Source organism: Calidris pugnax, unplaced genomic scaffold (assembly GCF_001431845.1).
Source record: "Calidris pugnax isolate Ruff unplaced genomic scaffold, ASM143184v1 scaffold148, whole genome shotgun sequence".
In the NCBI taxonomy this organism is placed as follows: Eukaryota; Metazoa; Chordata; class Aves; order Charadriiformes; family Scolopacidae; genus Calidris; species Calidris pugnax.
The window spans coordinates 930322-953561 of record NW_015090926.1 but is presented as its reverse complement, the minus strand read 5'-3'; the positions used below and the strand labels follow the sequence as shown (position 1 = coordinate 953561).

At 40.9% G+C, this 23240-nt stretch overlaps 1 protein-coding gene across 1 annotated transcript in view; it reads left to right on the top strand.

Moving 5' to 3' along the window:
* The window catches only part of CAMK4 (calcium/calmodulin-dependent protein kinase IV), a 176640-nt gene that overhangs the window by 56063 nt on the left and 97337 nt on the right, over positions 1-23240 (top strand). Inside the window, exon 2 of the mRNA XM_014951461.1 lies at positions 18282-18360. Coding sequence (XP_014806947.1) covers positions 18282-18360 — 79 coding nt within the window. The remainder of the gene's footprint in view (positions 1-18281; positions 18361-23240) is intronic.

Here is a 23240-nt window from a genome sequence, read left to right as displayed (position 1 = left end):
GAAGAGAACTAAGTTGCTGGGTGCATTTGAGAATCCTCCTCCAGGTTAGGCTGGGAAGGAAATTTATCTGAAAAGAATCCAGCTAACTTTGAGGCTATTCCGTGGACGCTTGTGAAGTTTTTAACTGGTCTGCCAGAATACATTGTGCTGACATCTTATGTGCTTTGGCCAAATTATTCCAGATTGTGTAACCTCTTCAATCCCTTTAACTCAGTGAGAAGGTGAAGAGTCAGTTTGTTCTAAGGCTAATATGTGCTAGAGAATACAGGCTTTAAAAAAATCAGTAGGACAGCCAATTTTGAAAGTGTTGCCATATACAAAACTTTTTCTAGTGCTCAGTGAAATGGTCTTTCCAAGGAAACCTTAGGCATTTTCGTCATACGCTCATATCACGTTAACTGACGTAGCATCTGAAGAAAGAACTAAAAGGTTTTTTTCAACAATGTGAATATATTATTAAGGTAATACCTCTGCCTCCAAAGCTTGCCATTTTAGACTGTCATGGCTAAAGTAATATTAGTCCTCTTACAATTACCGTATAGAATATGACGTTCACTTTATTATATGAACGTTACTTGAAATAACTTGGTGTCCTTGTTTTGGTTTTTTTTTTGACACTTGCATAAATTTCTGAAATGGAACCAGAACAGCAATTTTCATTATAGTGCCGTGTAGCACTGCAGGAGTATTTGAGTAAATGGAAATTATTTCAAATTACTGCTGTGTAGTGCCCATTCCTAGTACTGTGGACTACAAAAATAACTTTGTATGTTCATTTGTAATAGCTCTTAAAAAATTAAGGTTTTGAGGATAAATTGAAAAACAAACAAACAAACCCAACAAACCTCTAAAGCAAACTTCAAAAGCAACCCAAAGCAAAAAAAAAAAAGGGGGAAAAAATTTTTCTGCACCCAAAAGTCTGTGTTAAAGGAGAAGCTGCTGCCTGACCATTCACACACCATTCATGGTCACACACACACCCCCACTCTTGGGTGCATTCCCTCTTTTTTCAGGGTCGACCCTAGGTTTCCTGCAGCAGAATCTCAGGCATCCAATTTTATAACAATAAGTAATATAATTGAAAGGTGCAGCAGCAAGGACAGCCCAGGCAGGGTGCCTCCTGCCCCTCACACACTTTTTACATGTCTTTTAGTCCAATGATGATTTTTAGCCTGGGGTCTTCTAACATCGTATTGGATTCTCTTTCTGTGTCTAGGCAGGTAGGCTCTGATCTTGTTCATCTGCAGTTTCAGCCGAGGGTTGTGGCCTCCTTATCTTCTGGTTTATGCTCCTTGTGCACCTGCACTCGCTGGCAGAACATGGAGAACCGAAGAATCCCAGACTTGGGAAAAACACTACCAAAACATCAGTGTGATATCAATATCTTCCCCATAATAAAAAAAGATAAACACAGTACTGTACCAGCTGGTAGGAAAATTGCTAAGAAAAATAACTATTGCAAACTACAGGTTTCAGCAAATCTGGTTACTTATACTAAGTAAAGCTAGGCAGACAGAACAAATTACACCATAGGTAGTCCTAAGTAATTTATTCTAATTAAAACACACTTATTTACACTAAACAACTACTACTAATAAATAAATAGCTGTATTTTCTGCAGTTTTTGTAACTGACGTGATTGTGCTTACAAATGGCCCATGTGACGGTGAACTTTTAGTAAGACCAAGCAGGTCCCCTTTGGGGACTGTGAACACAGCAGTAGCTGCAGGATGGGAAGGCTGCCCTCGTCATCGCCAGTGGCAGCGGTGGCCCTGAAGTCCCAGTCCTTCCATTAGTGGGTGGCTGCCCACTGTGGTCCCATGCTGTCCTCCTCCTTGAGAGTCTGGCCACTGGTCTCCTCTTCTCTGCACTGGGTGTTGGTAGAGCCTGCTTCTCACGTGAGCTCTTCTCCTCTTAGGGCAGTGCTCCTGTCTTGGACTAACGAATGCATCTTTTTGATCATGGTGTAATGAAATTACGAAACCAGACTTCTCTTTTTAGTGATCTCCTCCTTTCTTTTACTTCAGTAGAGGCAAGGGGCATTCATTTATCATAGCCAGTGTTTTTCATTATTGGACAAACTACACTGCTATAAACTAAGCAACCAAACTAATTACCCATAAATCTTTGTTTATGGGTAATTACTGTTAACTCCTTGCAAATTAAATTCATTCTGATGGACAAACTAGGAAGCTCTGATTTTCTACCATTACAGTTGATAGGAGGAGATTTGAAATTTAGGGAATTAATTTCACATCTTTAAATTCTAGTCAGGGAGATTAATAGAGCAAACTGAGAAAACAAGCTAACTTTTGATTTTGTTAATGATGCTGGCAGTAGACCTTTCTGATGATAACTGTAGAAAATGTGCTAAGTGCTGTCTTCCTCCTTTAGGAACAAAATGTGATGCTCTTACAAAATTGCATAGGCCCTTGGTGGAAGAAGGGGAGTAAAGATGGAACTGGGGTGGTTAGCTGTGTGACATACTAAATGGGAAGTTTGCTGCTTTCATTTTATTTTTTTTTAATATTTACACAATTATGTTGAGTTGTAGGTTTGCAATAATTGTCAGTTTCAGCAGGAGGCTAAGCACATTCATGGATACATTAGAAATTGGAGTCTTTTCCAACCACAGTTTGCTTTAAAAAATAATTAGTGATGAAGTTTTCTGTCTGCTCTCACAAAATCTATGCTGTTTTACTGAAATCAGCAAGTCTAGAAGTTCCCCATACCTGGGAATTACTTCTGCTGCCTGTGTTATTGTAGTGTGACTGCAGTGCAGTAACTTAAACATTAAGCCATACTGTACTAATATATGATAACTTCTGTAATTATTATTACCAGTAATTGTGTAAGAAATATGTCATCTAAGTGGTGAAATCATAGCCTGAAGTACAAGACTGGAGCTCATTAAGGTCCTGAATACCGTTAAGAGTATTATTCAAGGTTGATTACTCTGATCATTTATCTTCTTGATGGTGCCTTTGAACTAGCAGCAAATGTATCTGTCTTTAGATTTGAATGGCTGGCATTTCCTCTGTTTAGATTTTTATTCTTCCTAAAGCTAGGCGCAATATCTATTTCTGTTACCTTGCAGAGTCATGAGAATGCCATGCGTTTTTCCCTTTTACCGTCCATGGCTTATTAAAACATTTGGTAGCGTGATACTGGCTGAGTATTTTCTGAATGCCTCCTAAGTTTTCTTGGAAGATGTCCTCCTGTTTGCCCAGTTTTCTTAATAGTCTAGCACCTACTGGCTAGGTTGAGTCAACTCCGAACAAGTAATCTCAAGAGCTGGTGTGGGCACACTGTGCCTTTCCCGCAGAACGGCGTCGTGCCCGACAGTGGGTGGGAGTTCAAGCCGGAGAGATCCTCTGTTCACCAGAGAACATGTCAGCTTGGATGTGCCGTGCCCTCTGGTTGCATGGTTTGCAGTCTGGTCCTGAGGGTAGCCTGCTTGGCAATCTGCTTTTCCTTTGAATTTCAGATACTGGGCAAATAAAAGTGAAAGGTGGTGATATGGTGTGGCTGATAATGCTGTTTTGCCTGCAAGAGAAATAAGACAGCTGATCATAAACTGCATCCAGAGCAATCTTTTATGCATAACATGTAATCTTCCACAATACTTAAATACTGTGTCATAAGGAAATTGCCAGAGATTGAGGAATTATCCATGAGGTGTTGTGAGATTGTAAGATGTTACCTCCTATGAAAAAGGGACATTCTCCATCAGAAATTCATGCATGTTTACTCGGAGACAATAGGCTGCTCTGAACACCAATGTCCAGGAAATCAAGCAAATTTCTAGACGTTATGGCAATGGGAAACACTATCACTAAATAAAGCAAAGGACGGTTTTATCTAGATTACCTTTTTGGGGGAATAATTCAGTATTTGAAAGTGCAAATGAAATAAGTAAAACAAAATGCACTTTGATCGGGTATGTTGTGCATATTTTTACTTCCATAGGTAGTACTCTCCCTCCTCTCACCCTCGTGTGTGGCCCAGGCTAGCATTTTTGCTCCCCTCATAGCCCGGTTGTGCAGTGTAACGTGCATCGCCTTCTGTTAGATGTAGGATGAGAGAATCTCTGGGCTAAAAATCGTGCACCTGGATTTTACAGCGCTGCCCTGCAGTCCCTGTGTGCGGGTGAGATGCTTTAATCTCCATGCTGCAGTGGAGAGCAGATTAAGCTCTATGCAACGTTTGGAGTTCACTGTCGTGGTGGCAGCTCTTGGCTGTACCTCTGCGAAGGGGCTTCACTGTAGTTTTCAGCTTGTTACTCAAGCTAGCTCTGAATCTGCTGTCTTCCAGTAAGGGTTTACTGAGGGAGGAAAGACGGGTGAAGCGGGTTGAAAGCCTCAATAGCAGCAGAGCATACGGATTGTGCACGTTACACTGTCCTGTGGTAAAATCACAGCCACATGGCTGTGTGTGTAGTCCCGCCACCTCCCCCAAGTCATATTGAGCTCATGTTCATCACTTCCTTTTCTATGGCTAAATGTTTTTCAGCACTTGAATGAGTTTCCATTAGTCTTAACATTTTTGATTCAGCCACTGAAAGGATAGGCATTTAGGTGTAACCTAAGGCTGTAACATTTTTACTGTGAGGCATTTTAGTTTACATTCTGCCTACCAAGTTTACTAAATCTCCCTAACCATGTTAGGGAGAGTTGCTGAGTTAAATGAGGCACAGTCTTCCCAAAATATGGAGGTGCTTAGGGAAGAGCAATAGGAATCATGGGTGTCAAATCAGAGAACTGCTGATAGCTCTAGCAGGTAAATGGAAGAAGCGGAAGACTGCAAGGAGAGAGGGACAGAAAGTGGGACAGAGCCTCCCAGTGTCCTTGAGACTGTGGTCTGCATTGTACACAACAGTTCTTGGAGCTTTGGGCATTGATAGGTAATGCAATACAGCTACTCGTGCTAAAGGGCGAAGGCTGCATTTAGCCACTGTCATTAATATTTTGTCAGCCATAACCACTGGGCTTTATTATCAAGACAGGACTTAGTCCTCCACGAATTCTTCTGATCTGTGTGCTGGCAAGTTTCTCAGTGTATTCAGTGTTTAAAAACTATTAGTGTTGTTTCATTAAAAACATTAGTTTCCTGACTGAATTCCCAAATTTGCCATTGCCAACAGGTTTTTTAGTAAGCCAGTGGGGGAAAAAAATTCCTAATTTCAAAGATTACAGATGGAGGCATAAGGAAAGAATCTCTGAATGAAAACCTGGGAAAAATTCTTAGCATTATAGTGAACCTCAAAATATTCTATGGGTTTTTTTCCAGGATGTATTGAACAATTTAAGTTTATGTAATACTTTGTAATTACTTATGTAATACTTCCTTTTTGAAGCCACAGCTTTAGGGACCTTGATGTTACTAAAGTTCTTTATATAGCTGACATATACTAAAACTTTGTGATATGTCTTCTGTGGGATAAAACTATTATTCACTAGATACCTGCACTGCATATGAAAATATTGTAAATACATAAGCAAGCAAACTGGATGGGTGGGCTGTTGATCACAATGAATACTGTACATACTTTGTTAAATTTTCAGAAAAGAATTATTGTTTATTTTTGGGTGAGTTTCGTTAAATCAAATTCACAAAGTCCCAGCCCAAAAGCAGCATTTCAACATAGATAAAGCTCACCAAGTTTGCAGAGTTTGACTTCAGTAGCTGGCAGCCCATAAGATCTCATTAAGGGTACTTCCTCTTTAAACATAAAGAAAATAAATCATGGGAGGGGGTGGCAGGAGTATGTGATACCTTTCACAACTTGGTTCTTACTCAGAGGAGAATGTTCTACATAGGAATGCAGTGCTTGGTGGCCTCTCTGTGGGACCCCAAGTGTTGTCCAGTATGGCTGGTCCTCTCGAAATACCTGCTGGTCTGACAGCGGCCTCATGAAGATCTGTGGAGGTCTGTCTCAAAGCCTTCCTCCCTGCTTGTGCATCACAGCCCTTTGCACAGGTCTGGCGATGTCAGGCTGTGGCTGATGTGGATGCTGAAGCCCATGCCTGTGGAGAACGTTTGCTGTGCAGGAAGGGCACCAACTATTTGCTTACGTCGACAGCTAATTGTATGACCGTAACCCAATTAGCGCTTATCAGCACATGAACCAGTGCATGGGCATAACTGACTACACATTTTATTCCAAGTCTGTCTGAAAGTACACGGGCAACTTGTTTTTAACATGTTTAAAAAATAAATTGTGAATCTGTAAATCCTATACAGGCTATGTTGCAAATACTACTTAAATGTGATTCTATTTTGCATTCTAATAAAGACTGGAAATGCCAGTCTTCAGATGTGTCATTGGAGTATGCTGTGATTTAAGTTTCAGTACTATCGGGAGAATATGAAAGAATTAATTCATTTTTAAATCTGTAATACACCATTGTGCTGAATTCTTTATATACAGGAGCACAGACTGACATAGATTAGATTAGAATCATTATCCTGGATTACAAATCAGCTCTGACAGCTAAAAAGCCTCAGTTCTTTAAAAACGGAAATTGCAGTTATTGGGAACTGCGGTCTTTCTCTAACATAGCTGATTGAGCTGTGGCTCGGTCAGCGGCTGGTATGGAGACCTTGAAGAAAAGATAAAAGATATTCGTGGACTAGAAGATCTGAAATCTTCTTCTGGAGAACAGTAATTTCACTCTTGTAACTACAGAAAAAAAAGCTCCCTCATCTCAGGCTTTGAATAGTGGTGACACTTTTCTCGAAAACTGAATTCACTGTACATGCGCTTGCTGGCATATGTATGTCATTAGTTACCAGGGTGGTCTGTGATCACCGTCACTGAGAATGATTCCTGTGACATCCTGAACATCCTGTTGAAGTTCCTGTAGGTATAAATATCTGCATCACGAGCTGTCAAATGATAGGAAGATAAAAAATGGGATTTCACAAAAAGCAGAAAAAGCAACACAGAAGAGAGGACACAGCAGTAGCGCTGTGAAGGGGAGAGCTGAAGGTGCATTGTTGATTAAATTTACCAAGGGAGGGATTTAAGAAATCTGCTAGAGGGAAGAGGAAAAAGCAGGAAAAGTCTTTTATTTAATAAGGAAGACAAGCAAATAAAACATTGTGTAGAGTAAGCTGGGGTCTTTGTAAAAGGTTAATAGAATATTAAAGGCCCAATTACAGCAGATGTGAGAATATTTAGGTAAATTAGAATGGTAATGTTAGTGGGGAGTTGGTGATGATCATCCCAGAAAGCTGAAGAAGGGAAGCTCTCGGGAGCAAAACATGTGTTTTCAGCTGTTATCTTTGAGAAGTGACTACAGGCAGGTGAGGTCCCAAGAGTCTAGCAAAAAGCAAAATACGGGTGAGCGAAAAAAGGGTGGAGGGTGACTGAGCCCATAAATTGTGGTTCAGTAAGGCTCGCATCAATACCTGGAAAAATATTGGAGCAAGTTATTAAGTGATCAGTTGGTACGAGCTCAGAGAGTGGTCAGAGAGAGGCAGGCAAGACTGGCGTGGCATGAGTTTGTTTTGTTTTGCAGGGTGTCCATAGCGTAAGGGATAAGGTGCACATGGTAAATATGGTGTACCTTGACTTCTGGTGTGATTCCTGCAGGGTGGTTGTTCTGGGTTTATGTGGCAAGGTTTTGGTAGCGGGGGCTGCAGTGGTGGCTTCTGTGGGAAGACACCAGAAGCTCCCTCCATGTCAGACACAGGCAGTTGCAGCTGGCTCCATGATGGACCCACTGCTGGCCCAAGCTGAGCCTGTCAGTGAGGTTGGTGGTGCCTCTGTGGTAACATATTTAATAAAGGGTAAACACCAGAGCAGCAGTGTGAGAGAGAAGTGAGAACAATGTGAGAGAAACAGCCATGCAGACACCAAGGGCAGTGAACAAGAAGGTGGAGGAGGTGCCCCAGGCACCAGCGCAGAGATCCCCCTGCAGAACTGAAGAACATAGTGAGGCAGGCTGTCACCCCTGTAGCCCATGGAGGTTAATGGTGGAGCAGATATCCACCTGCAGACCATGCCAGAGCAGGTGGACATGTCCTGACAGAAGCTTTGACACCACGGAGAGTCCATGCAGGAGCAGTTTCATAGCAGGAGCTGCAGCTCAAGGGAGAGGAGCCCATGCTGGAGCAGTCAGTTCCTGAACAACTGTACTCTGTAAAGGATCCACACTGGAGCAGTTTGTGAAGGCTTGTGTCCTGTTGGAGGCACCCCATGCTGGAGCAGGGGAAAAGTGTGAGGAGGCAGGAGCAGCAGAGACCAAGTGCAATGAAGTGACCACAGCCCTCATTCCCCATCACCCTGCACCACTGAAGTGGGGAGGATGTGGAGGAGTTGGGAGTGAAGTTGAGTCTGGAAAGATGGGAGGGATGGGGGAAAGTGTTTTTAGTTTTGTTCTTATTTCTCACCATCCTTCTCTGTTATTAATTGGCAGTAATTAAAATTAATTTCCCCAAGCCTAGTCTGTTTTGCCAGTGATAGTGATGGGTAAGAGATCTCCTTGTCCTTGTCTCAACCCATGAGTTTTTCCATCATTTTTCTTCTCCCCTGTCCTGTTGATGGAGGAGAAGTGATGGAGCAGTTTGGTGCACACCTGGCAGGCAGCCAAGGTCAACCCACCACAGTCATGCATGGTATTCTTGTAACTCTGAGAAGGAAGGCATGGTGACCCCAGCCTCCTGCCCACTTTGTCCCTTGGGGAGGGTGGGAGGTGGCACCAGAGTGGGTGGTAGTGAATGCTCCAGGGCGGCTACCTTCTCCTAGCAGAGGTGGCTCAGGACTGATGCATGGCTGTGTTGCGTGTGAAGGAAATGCAGCATTTAGGGAAAGGCTAGCCCTACTTAAGTCTTTCCCAGCCACCAGAACCAAAGTCTACCCAGCTAGAAAAGTTTGACTTTATAGTTTTCGAAGATTAGACCTGACTTGATATCTCCCCTATGTTTGCAGTACGTAGGCATTTGGTTATCAGACTTAGCAGGGCTGCAAAAATAACCACTCCGATGGAGCTACGAGCACAACCTGCAGCACACTGTATTGCCTTAATGTTGTCTTCATTTTCTCAGGAAATTTGTTTTTCTTTTTTTTTTTTTAATAGTTTCAGTGTGTTCCCTGCTGCAGCTTCCTCTTCCTACTGTAACTTTTTTACTGCAATAAAATTCCAACCAAGTGTAAGTCTGCAGGTTATTGTTACAATGATGGCAAATCAGGTTTTCTGACTTTTACAAAAATATTAGAAATGGTAGATTAAAAGGAAAATCATCTATTTCAGTTTATTTTTTTACTTCAAAAATATAGTCTCTCTAATGGAGAATATATGTAAGTGTGATCAGAATTTGCAAGACATTCTAAAAAGCGTTAATTTAGGGAGCATTGGCAAAATATGATCCACTTCTCCGTACTCTTTTGCATTGTCTGGCTTAACCTCTTACAATTAGCAGTGGCTGTCCCACCTCGTTTAAAGAAGAAAATATACAGGGTAGCTAGAAAAAAAAAAAAAAAAAGGCAAAAGAACTTGTAAATCTGCAATATATTAAAATTTTGTATGTTGTCTTGTAAGAAATCCTGGGTTGGCACTGCACATAAACTTCTTGGCAAAAGCAACTTATTTCAGAGAAGCCATTGCATAGGAGTTGATGATTCAGCACAATACAAACCTCCAAGGAGAAGGCTGCTTAGCTTACCAAAATGAGGGCTATTCAAGATAAGCATGGGCACAAGAGCTTGCGGAATCCCAGAAGTTACTTGGTCTAAATTAACTGGTAAGGAATTTTTTTCAAAGCTTGGTTTACATATGCAGACATGAATAGCCGTGAAATTTTCCCTGTCTGATGTAAAAAGGCTACTTTTTTCTACACAGAGCAAGCTGCTTCTATAAACTCCCTTCTGCGCCGCTTCCCTCGACCAGGGGAAGCCAGAGTCATTACTCTGGAGGGGTGAAGCTGCTCGTCCTGCCGCACGTTGCCATTTAGTGCAAAAGTCCATTTGCCTTCTGCAGCTGGGGACTGTCATGAATAGCAGGAATCAATGATATTGACACCTGCTCAACCTACAGACAGTTTAAAACACTTTCTGGTGAAGGAATGTGTTGCCAGATTAAAGCAGGCAGGCAGTTCTGCAGTGGCCCGGGAAGGAAGGTCTGGCACCACATTTCTGAAGGTTTCTAACAGTTTTTACTGCTCAGCGCTCTTTCTCCTCGCATATGCTCTTCATTAAGATTAGATAAGCAATGTTTATTCTTCATTAGTATCTCTTAAAGGTGGGGGGAGGGGGAGTTGAAGTGCTGGTTGTGAGATGGTGGTTTAAACACTGCCTAGAATAGGGCATGTATATTTCCAGGGGAGCTACATTCACTGAGCCGTTGCACTTGCCAGGCTTTGTGTGCTGCTCAGGGAGGGACGGTGGCCACACGGCGTGTCACACAGAGGGAAAGCATGTCCACAGAGTCTGTGGCCCTGAGAATGTGCTCGAGACTGCAAATCTAAGGATTTAGGTCAGCATCTTGCACAGGTCTAAGCACTTGGTTTTGAAAATTTGACCCACTGCTTCTAAAGTTCATTACCAAGGACAAAGATCTGCATCCTGCTGGAAGCAGTAGGAGTTCACTCAGTCCACTCTTCTTCCTCCTTTTCTTTGCTCCTGCTGTTTAATTGAACCATCTAAACGTGAGTAGGTAAGTACCCTCCTGTCCCAGAATAGAGAAGTCTCAAAGGAAACTCCATTCTAAGTAAAATATTCAAAATCGGTTTCTGGATCTATTGGACTGCAAGAGCTTCATGTCAAAAAATCAACCTGATGCTATTGCAAGTTCATTTCCAGCCAACTTTCAGCTGCAAGTTTTTTTCAGACTTGGTAGGAAAGTAATTGGTCTTCCTATTGAGAACTCTCCCGCTGTTTTAGAAATATGGTTGTTCTTATGTGTGGTCTAACCCAATTCTTTAAAGGGCTAAAGGAAAAGGAAGAAAGAGTGAATGTATTTTCTATACATTTTTTTTCCATACTGCTGTATGAAGCGCTCCGATCTTCACCTCATACCTGCATTTCAGCACTCTTACTTGAAGCTTTGTTCAGGAACCAAGTTTCTGAAAGCTGAGTTACACCAGGATAGCAATGTACACACAGTAAAGCAGTAACCTCTGAAATGCAATCATTTGAATATTGCTCCCGTGTTTTAAAATTGAGGTCTGAGATGACAGAGTCATTCTTGCTTTTTTAGCAAGTCTAGGTCAGCTGTAGTCTTCCATTCAACAAAAGGCAGGGAAGTAAGATTTGTCAAAATGCTTTCAGATGTGCAGTGTGGGTGGTCTGTTTCTGGTCCTTGATATTTACCCACCAGCCAGAGAGAGACTTCAGAACTCATATTTGAGGCAGGGGAAATAATCTAGTGTTAACGTAGATATTCTAGAATGTGGCTAATTTAACCCCTATCTGAGTGACCACTGTTTTAAATGCTAGGTGTAATGAAGTGTTCAGACTTCTTGTGGGATTGAGGTCTTTTTTGATAAATTTCCTGCAGTATTTGTGGGGGGAGCCCCACTGGAGGCTATTGAGAAATATGCTGCTGCAGTCCCGGCAGGAATTAGCGGTTGCTGGTCCAGCCACTGCAGCAGGGGTGGTTTGGGCTGCTGCATTTTAATTAGTGTTTCACCAGCCAGCCTAGGCCACATCTAAAGCACTGCAGTTCTACAAATGGTTATCTGTGGAAGTTACAGGTTCAAGAGTATTGGCAGCCACTAGCTGGATTATCGTTTATTTTAAAAACAGCGTATGTCTTTTGTTGGGAGTGTGCTTGTGTAAGGCTCCTTTTGTTTATCTGCTGAATGCAGTGAAGGCTGGGTGTAGGAAATACCTTGTTGGTCTACTGCATTGCCTTTGCAGGCCAGCCTGAGCAGGAATCGATTGCTAAAAAATCCTTTCACCTCAAACATTAGAAAAGTCAACACAGCAGCTAAAAGTCATAGAATAAAAATCTGAAAAAGTATGGATGTTTTTCTTGTCAAAATCAAGCCAGACAAAACTCTGAAATTCAATGGAATTAGCTTTCCTTTCCAAAACTGTGTGTATTTTTTCCACCAGTCTTGCCTTCCTCAAAGATTAGTTCTATTCCTTCTAAAATGCAGGAGTTCAAAGGGTTTTTTTCCCCCTACATTGTGTTTGTTTTGTGAATTTTTCTATTCACTTTAAAAGTTGTGAAAAAATTAGGGGAAAGGAAGGACTGCAGTTGCAAACAAATATTGATCTTTAGAAGAAGGTTTTAGATCAAATTTGAATAGTTTAAGAATTGCTTCTAAGTTCACTGTAGGATGAAAGTTTGTTTTGATACACTTTCATGTGAAATGCAGCTTGTAAGAATTTCCAAATTTACATGTATGTGCTTTTTTAAATGAAGGCGATAGTAGTAATGTCATAGAATATGCTTTTTAAAAATGTTTTCATTTGTATGCATGTCAGTAGCTTTGCCAATGATTTTTTAGTCCTGATCAGTCTTTAACTTCAAACGGGGCATTTAATTTTGAAGTCTAGGATCAGTAATTTCATTCCTATAAATCCATTTTGACCTTCTAGCATATATATAAGAAAGAATTAATCTGTGTGTTTTAATGTTATACTTTTGTAAACTGTACAAAAAAATCAGTATTATTTATGGAAACCAATAGTGGACTTCAGTCTGTTACTGCAGTTTTGGCAGCAGCGATTTCCATGGCACTCTAATAGGTCCAGTTTTCTTGGGACCGTTCATGCTTTCCCCTGATTTGTTTGGACAAGCTAGGTTGTGTAATCGTTCTGTGACTACATGAAGCACAAACTAATTTATTTTTCAAAAATCAGTTCAGAATTTAAAGAATTTAATCCAAATGAAATTTACAGGAGATTACATTGAGGACTGTATTTGTACTGAGTTGATTAAAAATGCAGTATAAAACCTGGGACAAGTGGGCATGGTATGAAGATGCTGACCTACTTTCGAAAGGACCAATTTTCCTACTTCCAGTGAAAATACTGTCAGTGACTGTTTATTCTATTATAAAAACTGCAGGAATTCACCTTCCCTACCTGCCTGTGACCAAATAAACATCTGGGTATGTTTCATTTTGGTTCCCGTTCCTGTTTCAGAGGCAGAAGGTTTTTGTGGGTGTGGGGAAGGAAAGGCTTTTTCCAGCCTGGCTCAGATTTTGTCTTCTCTTGCCTTGGCTTTTCTCTCTTTGCCAGTCTCCACCACAGGTCCAGCCTGATCCTGCAAAATCCATTTTCTCCTTTATGTGCAAATTCTGCTGATCACTCCCACCTCCTTAACACCCCTCCTGGGCGTCCCTGCCTTCCTTCCATCTGTGCTGACACCACTATTTTTGACTGCATGTACTTGAAATGTGACCATGTCTTTTCTCTTGGCTTCACAGTCTGGTCTCCTTGGAACAGGCGGAGAGCTGTGGTGCTGTCACCCAATCTGTAAAATAGTGTCCTTTTGCAAATTCAGTAACACCTGAGGGTAATAATAATAAAAATAATCCATAATGCTCTACAAAGTGTATAGGGGGAGAAGTGGGAGTTTTACACATACATTTTTTATATTTTTAAAACATTTTTCAAATTTGTGTGGAAAACAACACAGATGCAGAGATCAGTCATTGAATTTTAGTCCAATTTCACTTATTAAGTGGTGTTTTTAATACTTTAAATTTTTCGTGCAATCATTGGACTAACAGCTGAGTGAGTTTATCATGTCACTGACATATTAGTACTGCAGGAAGATGAGGTCTGTGCTAATCCTGAGTTGCGTGTGTAGCAGCTGTGATACATTCCGTGCACAGGATGTCATGAAGTTTCCCATGAGTTGCCGTTGTCCTTGTTGTAGACAGCATCACATGGGAGGGAGTGTATTCTACTGTCCATTAAGACTAAGTACTTAAGATGTATACATTACTTCTAGGGTTTTTGTAACTTCAAAACTGGGTATAGAAACATGTATGTGTAGTAAAGCATATAGCATACATAGTAAAGTGATTTGGTTTTCTTTTTTCATTCTTTAGCATGTTCAGTTATACTTTGACTTTTAAAAGTAAGTCTTTAAAAGAATTCTTATGCTTTCCAGACAGAAACACATATGTCAGTAAAAAAGAATGACAATGTTTTCAACAATATAGTAATTCTAGTTTTTACTAGTCTCTAACTTAGCCAACTATATATTCCAAGAATATGCCTTTTTTTATATTGTTCAGCCAATTTATATGTTTTGAGTTCAGGCAGCCTATTCTAGGCAGAGATGCAAAAAACCAACAGCTGGATGCTCCTTTGAACCTAATTTTCTTTAGAAGTAGATAAGTGAACACACATTATTATATATAATATAAAATATTTAATATAAATACAAGTGTATGTATATATGCAAAGATAGATATGTATGTATGTACTCACCGACTACAAAGACAGAAGAGCTGGCAGGATTAATTCTAAATATGCCAACACAATATAGTGAGTAATCTTGTGTTTGGACTTACCTGGTATGTGGGAGACTTAAATTGCTGGTTTCCAGTCTGAATTTGGGAATGGGCTGCTTGTCAATCACACACTGTAGTGTACTTCTGCAAGTGATAGCTGCTTGGTCTTAGGGTCCTCTCTGTTTCTTCTGCTGAAACTTTTCATGCTGTAGGTTTAAATATTCCCTAGGGCTGGTATCTGCTGCTTATCAAATAAGTGCCTTAACCTTTGAGTATAGCTGACCTCTTTCAATAGCACCATTAATATTTATCATTCATTTGAAGTGGAACACCACCTGCAGAGAATGGGACATGGGGCGGCTCACAGTCTGTCTACCAGGCCATAAATTTCAAGCCTGTAGAAAGTGGCATGTTGCCACAAGAATTTTTGCTTTCTGCATACCTGTGTTCTCTGTCCAAATGTATCAATGACATGTTTGGTTGATGCAAATCCCAGGCCAGAGGCTGAGAGTCTGGTTGATGGCAGTCAGGGTTTGATGTGAATAAAAGCTTTAGATAAGGGCAGGAGATTACAATTAGCAGCTCTCTGAGCTTCTCAGTTGCATATGAGATTTTTGCAGCTTAAACTTCCCACTGCTCTTTGGTGATGAAACTTGAATTGCTCCAGTTATATTGGTCACCTTCCAAATCATCCAGGCTCAGGAAAGCTGTATGTGCTGATTCAGCAGAAGGCCCGCGGAGCTCCAGCAGGAAGCCAAAATAAGCAAAGCCAAATGCCCTTATTTGCACAAGGCGGTTCTGTTTGCACGTTTACATTAAGACCCATAGGCTGCTTCCTCCCCCCAGCCTTTTTTCTTTCTTTTTTTAATGGGAAGAAGCAAAGAGATCCCTGTTACCACCGAAGAGACAAGGAGTCAGGTCTGTACTAGGGATGGTTGTCCGCTAAGCTTTGTGGCAGGCGTGGTATAAGCAGGTTGCCATCCTGTTTCTGAGCCCTAGTTTCTGGCATGGAAGGGAAGTCAGTGTTAGCTGTTAGCTCAGTGATTTCTTTCCTGGCTGGTGGGAACGTTTCCGTCAGAGCTGGGCATAGGCACACAAACCAAAAGAGAACTCTCTGAAAGCATTCCCAAGTCTTGTGATACCTTGTCATCATTTTTCCCCAAAACTTGGACTGCAGGGATGTGCTGTCAGAAATTGTTACAATAGGAAATAATTTCTGAGCTAGCCCCTCTGTGTGTTTTGAACGGTGACTAATGAGGCTGATGGCAAACTGCTCGTCTGGACATGCCTTCATCAAGCTGGAGGGGAACAGATTTAGATTTAGAGATTAGGAGAGGGTTCTTCACTGTGAGGTTGGTGGAGCACTGGAACAGGTTGCCCAGGGAGGTGGTTGAGGCCCCTTCCCTGGAGATATTCAAGGAGAGGCTCGACGAGGCCCTGGGCAACCTGGTCTAGTTGGGGGTGTCCCTCCTGACTGTGAGGAGGTCGGACTAGATGGCCTTTGGAGGTCCCTTCCGGCCTGGGCAATTCTATGATTCTATGATTCTATGAATTCCCATCTCTCCAGGCTGTCATGTGCCCCTTTGGAGGATTGTGCTGCCTCTCTTCCAGCTTTGGGTACAGCCAAATGAACGATTACAGGCAGTGCCATGCTGCCACGGTGCCGGTGTAGCTGCCCACCTCACCACTAAGCCGGTTCTGTTAAAATCACGAGAGGTGCTGTAGGGGCTGGGCTGTTAATCGTGTCGAAGGCTTGGCAGAGCCGGGCTGCGGCCTGGTGAAGCAAAGGCTGAGAACAGCCTCGCCGAGAGGCAGGGACTGCCCTCTGTTGCCACAGCAGCCAACACCTGGAGATGTGCACAGCAATGCTAATCTATTTATTTAGATCATCAGCTGCACAGCTTACCGAATTGTGCCCTCAACCAAATAAAACAATTTCCAGAGTATTTGCTGCCTACTTAGTAAGAGCGTGTGTAGACTAATGAGTTTAATGTTTATATGGCAGGCGGTGTGTGTGAGGCAAGGTACAAGAATGATTTGCAGTTTATGCAGTGACTTCCCCTTTACAGTGCTGTAGTGAAATACTGGAGATATAAACCTTATCACAGCGGGGCTTTAGAATTTTATCTTTTAACATTTTTGGTGGTACTTAAAAGATGTGAGGGTTTTTTTAATGTGATGTAATTTTTTCTTCTTGCTAAATAGAGCCTTTTGAGACTTGGCCAGGGCGAGGAGATCTAATTAAATTCATGTAATGATTCTGGGAGTCACTGAGGCTTCCAGTACTCCTACACATTTATCAATACACTGTTACGAGAGACAAATCATTTTAGCATTTGAGATGAAGTCAAGATTACTTTATGCGTGTTTGATGCACACAAGCCCTCAGATGATTGAGCTGTGTAGCTCCTGCCGTAGGTGACCTTTTATGATGAAGAGGTCTTTCTGAAATAAATCTTCTCAATCACATGCCAATTCTTGTGCTCACTCGATGTACCCATAAAAATAGGGACATGCCTACTCAGAGCATTACCTGGCACCTGTGCCCATGCCCCAGAGGGAGAAGTACAAGAGCCTGCATGGCAGTTTTGTGCAGCAGTGCACACAGACTAACAAACCCTGGGTCACAGCTTTATTCCTGTAGTCAAACATGGCTTTGCCATTCCACTGCTTAAAAGACAGCTGCTTGTGTCATTCTGCGGCTTGTGGTCATCTCCTGTAGACGTACTGAGGTGGGTTTCTTCTGGTTCAGTGAGACCTGCAGTGCAGTTGGTTGTGTGGTACAAGTGAAATCCTGTCACTGCAGAGGGGCTGTGTGAAGCCCTGCAACGTGTGTTATTTGGGAAGTTGTGTCCCCTCTAGCTTAAAAATCTGCAGCTATTTGGAAGTACCGAGTCTTGGGGTGGGTGACAAATCTCCCAAGGACAGGAGGCTTCCAAAAATGCCTTAAATCCTGCGCTAGCATTTAGCACTTCGCTGCATCCATTTTGGTGGTGGCTGACACTGGGTTTCTCAGCAGCATCTAAAAGTAAATGTGGTAGAATATGAAGGTATCCAAATTGTTTGTAACCGTTACGATTTTGCCAGAGGTTTTTCCTCTCTTTGGCTAATTCATAGAGTACAGGTAACTTGACAGTTATAAGTAGAGCACAGCAAGTCACCTCAGCAGCTGAGCGTGCCTCTGGAGACTCCCTAAGCCCAACCTCCCACTCAGAGAAGCGCCTTCTAACCAGCAGAGCCATAATTTTATGCTACAAGTGCTCAGATTTAGCACACTCAAGTGAGTACACCTTGTAGGCAACCAGAGGATGTAAGCCCAGTTCATTTTTGCCATGAACAAGCCCCACCAGTTCCCACTGAAGTAACCAAAAATGCTGCTTGTTCCATCTGGTGCCGAATTTGGCTGCTTGGGCAACTGGACAGGGAACAGCACAATAATTGTCTCTTCTTTTCTATCTCATTCCCCATTACTGCCATCAACAGTTCATAAAAAAAAACAATTGTTGCAAATGGGTTGTCTTAATGAAGACCAGATATGTTGTCACAGGTTTAGGGCAAGATTATGTTCCTTGCTACCCTGAGGAAAACTCTGGGATGTGTCAGGAGCCAGAAGAGGTGTGACCAAGAGGCATCTTGAGCTACTACAAGTTCTGTTGGCTGAATAACCGCTCACTAGTTTGACAGAGAGCAGTTTTTACACTGGTTTTTCTTTTGGTTGCATCTGTGGGGAAAAATGAGGTATTTTTGCCCAAACTGGAAGGAAAGTAGCAAATATAGTTTCAGCTAGGCAACTCTGTTTATTGACATATTTGAAGAGGCGTATGTACAACCATTTTTCCTTTTTTTTTTTTTAAATTTAGTGGGGCTACATCCATTGTCTACAGATGCAGGCAGAAAGGGACCCAGAAACCTTACGCCGTCAAAATGTTGAAGAAGACAGTAAGTCGTTTTGTTTTGTTTTGCTTTGCTTTGCTTTGCTTTGGGACATGTTTGGGATTTTCTGGGTTTTTTCGGTGCAGTTTCTTTGTGTGGGGGAAACGGGCTAGATTAAGGACCCTGCTAAGCTTGTATTTTCTGTGACCTCGCCACTTCTGCTCCTCATCATTCAAACAGCTTTTTGAGGTAACAGTACTCTGTTGGGAATGCCTTATCCCCACAAATCTTGCTTGTACCTTCATCTGGTATTGTCTGTATAGACTTAGATTTGCGAAAGACTTTTTATACAAAAATGTCTTTTTCTTTCACTATGGAAAAAAAAGAAGGTTCTGAATCATTTAAGTTTTCTGTGATTTCATTTTGCTTTCACACGTTGTTTTGCTCAAAAAATATCATTAAATGATTTCTTTCTTTTAGAAGGTGATTAAAACACCAATTCAAACTCAAGTAAAATTAAATATTTCATGGAGTTTTTTTCCTCTTTCAAAATTGCAAGGGAACCAGTTGAGATATCACTTATTTTTAGAGCTCCATGTATGTCACACTTCTACTACAGCTATTTTTGTGCGTGTTACAAAATAGATGGTGGAAAGCACGAAGAGACTAGAGAGGAAAGGGCAGTAATGAATTGAGGGGCTTCAAGCAGGAAGAGAGTGTGGAGATTGGGGTAGAGAGGTTCATGTTCCTAAGAGGGGGAGAGAAATTTGAGAGGAAGCAAGCAAGCTATGAGGCATGGACATGATTTTTATTCATGAGTGGTTTTGATTCAGTTTATTCCAGTGTTAAATCATCCATTATTCCATAAAGTTCAGGAATGTTCACATGTAGCAACATAATGATGGGTGGGTAGGCGTAAACATGTCTAAATGCTGAATTAACTGGTGGTCTCTGTGCAAGACATAATGAGTGGGTTCCACATGAGTAAAATGTTGGCATTAATTTGTCATCTTTGAAAGTAAGCCAGAGTTTAAACTGGCACAGAAATTCAGTTGTGTGTGCTGCTTTTGAATTTGCATCTGGTGCACTGGAGGAAGCAGAGCACACGAGGAGCTTGCATTGCTGCAGCCTACGCTCTATCTTTCCCATGGAAATGCAGAGAACTTAGCTCTTAAGTTTTTATCTGTCCTTTATACCAACAATTCCCATAATGTTTTAGGAGTATACTTTCTTATAATTCTCATTCTGAAATGCACTAGGAAGAATGATATTACTTTAAAATATTTCTTTTTTGGGGCTTTTTTTAGAGATCAATTCATGTTCAGAATGGCCACATTAATACTAGATCCACCAATTTGTGTCTGAAACTATTCAGCTTAGACTGATTTCTGTAGCACAGAATTTTTTTAAAAAAACTGTAGGGAAAATGGCAAGTAAGAAGAATATAAGAATGTGATTATGTAAATTGTTTGCACAGCAGCAATAGCTTGGCTTAATGCAGCCTTGATTATATTAGCAGTGTGGTTAAGCAGTTCATGCAACTGAGTTTTTCCCGGTGTAATGGGTACACTTTGGGATGTTCTGTTATGAGAACAAGTGATACTATTACACAACTGAGCTTATTTGTATAATTGAGAACATGGGAGGCGATACTGTAAGGATGTTCTACTGCTTGTCTCTGCGTGCCATGAGCTACTGTAGCTCTGTTCCAATTTGGAGACGTAATTATTATCACAGAGACAGAACTGTGTGTTACACTGCTCCCACAGCAGGAGGCCTGATCTTTGCTCAGAGTATCTCAGTGTAAAAATAGCCAAGTGTGGGCCAAATCATGTACCAAAATGTTGATTGGCTTAAGTTTCCTGTTGGCTTTTTTTAAGCAGAAAAAAAACAGATGGTAGTTCAATAGTGGAGTTAAAGTGATGGGATTAAAATGAGGAAGAGCCTGCGACTGTTTGCTTTTGGTGCAGAGTCCTATTTCTTCAATTCCCTTTCTTAAATGCACAGAAGGGAGCTCTGAAGAGCACAGGAAATTAGAAGATGACAGACGAAGATGGTGAAAGAGCAAATATTCTGATTTTTCCGTTCAAACTGACTGAATTTAAACACTGCACCGAACAAGACTAACTGCTGAGGAAGAGTGTCTGTAGAAACAGAGTGAGGGTCAGGGAGAGGGCGGTCCAGCTTGTTCTGAAGCGGTAACAAGTGATGTGTGATTAGGAGTCTAGTGCCCGACTGGCAGCTCCAGCTTTGTGAATGCTGATCACTACAGTACTGTAATTTCAAGTAGAGCATTAAAAATTATTACTTTTGTCCCATGGGAATAGCTCATATAAGAAACAAATGATCCTTTTGGATTGAAGTAGTGTGCTAGGAACAGACTGCAAGAAACAAAATGCCTATCAATGTTCTTTTCATTTATATAATAAGATTAATTTTTCATTCTGCCTGACTAATGCATTCTCATTTAAGAGCAAATAAATGTTTGGGCAAGACATATCAGCCAATTCTGAGAATACACACTTATGGAGAGATGTGAGGTCTTAGGACATTCTGTAATTACTATTTCTTTCCCATCTAGCTTAATAAAATAGTATTCGCAGAATATTGCTTAGTTCTCAGAATATTGCTTAGTTCTATTCAGTTTTTCCTGACTGCTAGATAAGCCAACGAAGAGAAATAGGAGAAAATGTGTTTATACAAATCTTTTTTTGGTCAATAAAATAAAATAAGATTTTGGGAATATTTTATTTCAGTTTAGAGGTTTAATCATTCTTAACCCTTAATTAAAATTTTATATAGTTCCAAAAGGAGGAAAAAAGTGCTTTTTTGCTGGTTCAAAATTACTGAAACAGAATGCATCAGTTCTTCATTTTGTTTTGGTTTTGTCAAATTCAGCCCAAGTTTAGGAGTACTTTTGAATCCTGTTAAGTTACACTTTGGATGAATAAAATTTAGTTCAAAGAACGCTTCTGGTTCTTACTCCTGAGGTGTCTGACTGTCAAAGTTAGGAAACTGGCAGGCAAATTAGGACTATATATAACTTCCAGAGCAACTAAGAGAAGTCCAAAGAAAAATTGATGTATGTATTAGTGGGAAAAAACCTCTCAGATAATGTATTAGAAATTAAATTAGTGATTGTTCTTAGCAGATATAAAAAGAAATATGTTTATAAAACAACATGTATGGGACAGGTAAATAAGCATGCTAAATTAATGCCTTTGATTTGCTCGGTTCCTGATCGTAATTGAAATGTAGGATTATTATTTGATTTTTGCTATGCTTAGCAGATCTCTTAAATTCCACACAGATGACAAATAGAAAGGTTTGAATAATGTAATTTCTTTGTGGGTAAATCCATTTCATGAAGAAAAGCAGATCATATAGCACTTCAGAAAGACTCATCAAATGAGCAAAGTACTGTGATGAACTTCTACACTTGCAATTTCAAATATGAGGTTGGTTCGCTTTTCACTACATGATTGACCTCTGCTTGATGACTCAGTGCTTAAGAAAAATGAAGTATCTTCAGGATACGCTTTAAAAATATGATTGTTACTTTTAAGCCGAGACTTAAAAATTATGTGAAATTTGCAACCAGTTGTTCTGGAACAGTTTTTGTTGCAAACAACGTGTAATCACCTGGATCATACTGGAAGAACACCGGGTTCCTGAAGGGAGCAAACATATTTGTGTGTTATTTATGAAATGAAACCTCTCCTCTGCAGACCTTTGCCTCCTTTGTGTGCTTTGAGAAAGCTGGGCAGCATATGAACCCTGGTTAGCCTGAAGATTGTCTCATAGTCTGGGCAGGTGCGTGCCTTCCAAGAAATTAGATCTACCTCTGCCTTAAATTTCCTACCTGGGTCTGGACAAGTTGCTTTAAAAATAGTGAGGAGAACAGATGGCCTCTGTTCCAGGGTTTCTGAATTAAGACACCAAGTGCCAGCTTACGTTGGAGGTCTACCAAATGCTAACAACTGCAACTGAAGTCAATTGAGAGCTGCCATTACAATAAAGCTCTGCGGAAAGGAGATCAGGATGCTGACCTGGGTTGTCTGGAGCCTGGGTCTGAAACCAGGACATGGTGTGTTCCCAATTCAGCCTCTGCTGTTGGCCAAGGTATTTCTTTTGTTTTCAGCTTTCTCATCCATAAAAATGAGATAATACTTCTTTGATTTCCTTCTCAGCAATGCTTTCAAGGGCAGTCTGGTTAATATGCCTAGGTTTTAATTGATAGGTGGTGTCCCCAAAGAGTGATTAAGTATTATGAAGTGTTAGGCCTTCTGTGTCTCAGTCAACAAGGCGTGCAGGTACAGACACTATTTTGGAGAATTCGCAATTTTATTTCATTTTTTTCATGTGTGGGCATCCTCCCTCACTAGGTTTTTGATGCTTAACTGATACTTTCTCAGCACTTAATTAAAATCAGTATTTATGAAGCAGCATTCTTCTTGCAGGCTGGTCAGTGTTCAAAATAAGACAAACATTCAGGCACGTGACTTTTTCTTGGATCAGAATCAGAGAAAGAGTTTTAAAGCAACACGTATGCTGAAAGTAGTTGTGCTGGGATTAGTCCAATTGTACTAATCAGTTAGTGAATTTGAGAACAACAAATAGTTCATATCTGTGGAGCAGAGAGGATTGAGAGCCGATGGAAACGTAACAAGCTTCCCTCCTGGTTAAGTGGGGTTGGATATCTGGAGTTAGAATCTGAAGATTATAATGGTCTATAAGGGCATATATAAAAAGTCTCAATTTTGTTCATGTTTGCATACATATATATGTTTGCATACATATATATACACACACACTATAACATAAATACATAAGTATATATTATAAAATATATATGTTCCTAACTATAGAGGGAGTGTAGTTGGCTGAGTTTTTCAGTTTGTGATGCTGTGAATTGGTGGTATTAAGTAGTAATCAAGAGATGAGGC